The 2,408-nt window shown below is 56.0% G+C and overlaps 1 protein-coding gene across 1 annotated transcript in view; it reads right to left on the minus strand.

Annotated features, from left to right (window-relative positions):
* The window catches only part of TRPC3 (transient receptor potential cation channel subfamily C member 3), a 147,015-nt gene extending 145,631 nt beyond the window's left edge, over positions 1–1,384 (minus strand). Inside the window, exon 1 of the mRNA XM_007946449.1 lies at positions 1,167–1,384. Coding sequence (XP_007944640.1) covers positions 1,167–1,384 — 218 coding nt within the window. The remainder of the gene's footprint in view (positions 1–1,166) is intronic.
* Between the last annotated feature and the right edge of the window lie 1,024 nt (positions 1,385–2,408).

Raw genomic sequence — 2,408 nt, forward strand, 5'->3', positions numbered from 1 at the left:
CGTAGTGATACTGCCTCGAAAACCCAAGGAGGGGGTCGCTATGAGTCGGGGCCGACTCGACGGCACATAACAACAACAACAACATAGTCAAATCCGGACGGGCCTGGCAAGAGCTCTGAGCTAGCAGAGCAGGAAGCGACCCGGTGAGTACTGTGGTCGCTCCTGTTGCCTCGGGCCCTGTAGGCAGCAGGGGGCGCTTTAACCCTTGGTCCAAGCTCTGCTACTTAAAGCCACCGGTAACCATCTGACCCCAAGTTCTCTACCTAGGGCTGTGCGTTCTTCCTAAAAAAGACGTAGGCTCGCGGCGGGTCTAAGGTATGTGACGAGAAACACAGAGCATTCACCCTGATTAACTAATTATCCTCTTTCTTACCCTCTCTGCGACTCGCAGCTGATTAAAGGCTGCCTCGAAAATCAGGAAATTAAGAGAAGTTGCTCTTTCTCACACACTCTAGAACACTGACCTCTACTTTTCTTTAAAGCAGCAGCAACAGCTACAGACTCTGTGCTGCCGAGGAACTGCTTACAAAGTTATCACAAAAGCTGCCCTGGGGCCGCCTTGCGCCCACTCCCTCCTCAAGGGGACCCGCTGAGATTTCCATTCCTTCCTTCTCTGGAATGTGAATGGATCAAAGGAAGAGGAGGTGTCTGGGCAAACCTTTATCCCAAATCCCGTTTCGCGCTTTGTCCCCTCCCTTCTCCCCACTCTCCAGCCTTCGGCGGTTGGGAGCGTCAGTGGGGCACTAGTTCCCAGGGTGGCTCCACACTGAGATGCAGGGGAGGAGTTCAGGGTTCAAGTGCAAGCCTGCGTCTGTGCACCCCCCTCCCCTGCCTGGGACTCCCGGAGTAAGCTCTGGGACTCCAGGGTCGGTCTTCCGAGGGTAGCCAGTTTATGTAGCTGCCGTGTGCCTGTCTTCGGATGTAGAGAAAGGAATATCTGCTCGCTGGGATGGGTGTCTGGCGTCTGTCTGTCGGTCTGTGGGTGTGTTCGAGCCGGGACACAGACCCTCGTCAAGTCCCTCCATGGGGCAGGACTGCGGGAGCGAGCCCCTGGTGGAGGTCTGCCTCATGAAGTCGCCCGGAGTCGACCTGCCGGGCTGTGCGTGTTAGGGTGTGGGGGCCCCGGGCAAGTCGCGGAGCTGGCCCGCCGCCCGCCCGGTACTCACATGTCGGGCCCCGGGGAGAGGGGCGGAGGACAGTAGCGGGGCGGCTCCCGCTGGGAGGTCGCTGAGCGCGCCTCGAGCCCCCCGTTGACGCCCCTCCAGCCCCGGCGGCGGCGTTGAGGCTCTGCACCCTCGTCCTCGCCCTCTTCTTCCTCCTCCTCCTCGGGCGCGGGGAAGGTCACCCTCGCTTGCTCCTTGCACTTCCTGACCTTGGTGGACATCGCGCCGGTAGCGATCCGAGCGCTGGGAAGCCGGCCGCCGGCCTCTTCCTCTGCCGCGGCGGCGCGGTGTCCCCGCGGCGCCCCTAGCCTATCTCCCGCTGCTCCCGCAGCCTCGGGCAGAGCTGAGCGGGAAGGGAGGAGGCGAGAGCAGCGCGGCTCGCGACGGAGCAGCTAGAGGCGGGAGCCAAAGCCGAACTGCAGCCGCCGCCGCACACCATGAAACCGTGGGAGCAGCCGGGGCTGTGGCTGAGAGGAGGAAGCCAGGGCAGAGCCGGGCGCTCGTGCTGATGAAGACTCTCAGGCCCCGCGGCGGCGACAGTGCCTCCTCGGTGTCCGTCTCCTGACTCCGACAGCATCACTTACTAGGACAGCATTGTTACTCAGGCAGACAGAGGGAGGGTGGAAAGGAGGGGGGAGAATCAATTCCTTATCAGATTGGGAGAGCAGGAGAGGAAATCAGACAGACCAGCAGGTAGGGAGCAAAGAAAGCAGAGAAACTTCCCCTCCCCATTTTCGTCTTTCAGACCTAGAGCCCTATTTCCATTTACAGATACAAGTTTCATAAGGAAGAGAACCGAGAATTGACTTGCGTGTTGTTGATTTCTCTGCAGTCATAGTTACCCCATTCAGCTCTCTACATTTCTTTGAACAAGCATTATACTTACTCAGTGTAAGACTTAGTTAAACCTGCGAAGGTTTAAGTACATTTCTCTGAGTGCCTTTGTGCCCCAGAATGGTAAGGTTTTAAATGTGCATGACGCTCCAGTCCTCTTGATGACTCTCAAAAGCGTTGAAAAATATGTATATATTTTCCAAGAAGCATCTTTCAGCAAAATTTAAGTCTACTTTTGAAACTAAAAAAAATAAAATAAAATAAAAATTGAGGGCAGCCACTGTTCTGAGAGGAATGAATAGCAGAATTTTAATCAGAAGGCATTTTAGGGATCAAGGAGTTTTATAAATAAGAAAACAGGCCTGGAGAGATAGGTAGCTAAACTCGGATTAGACCCATTCTTCAAGACAT

The sequence above is a fragment of the Orycteropus afer genome, unplaced genomic scaffold (assembly GCF_000298275.1).
Source record: "Orycteropus afer afer isolate SDZICR_OR568_19922 unplaced genomic scaffold, OryAfe1.0 scaffold00162, whole genome shotgun sequence".
In the NCBI taxonomy this organism is placed as follows: domain Eukaryota; kingdom Metazoa; phylum Chordata; class Mammalia; order Tubulidentata; family Orycteropodidae; genus Orycteropus; species Orycteropus afer.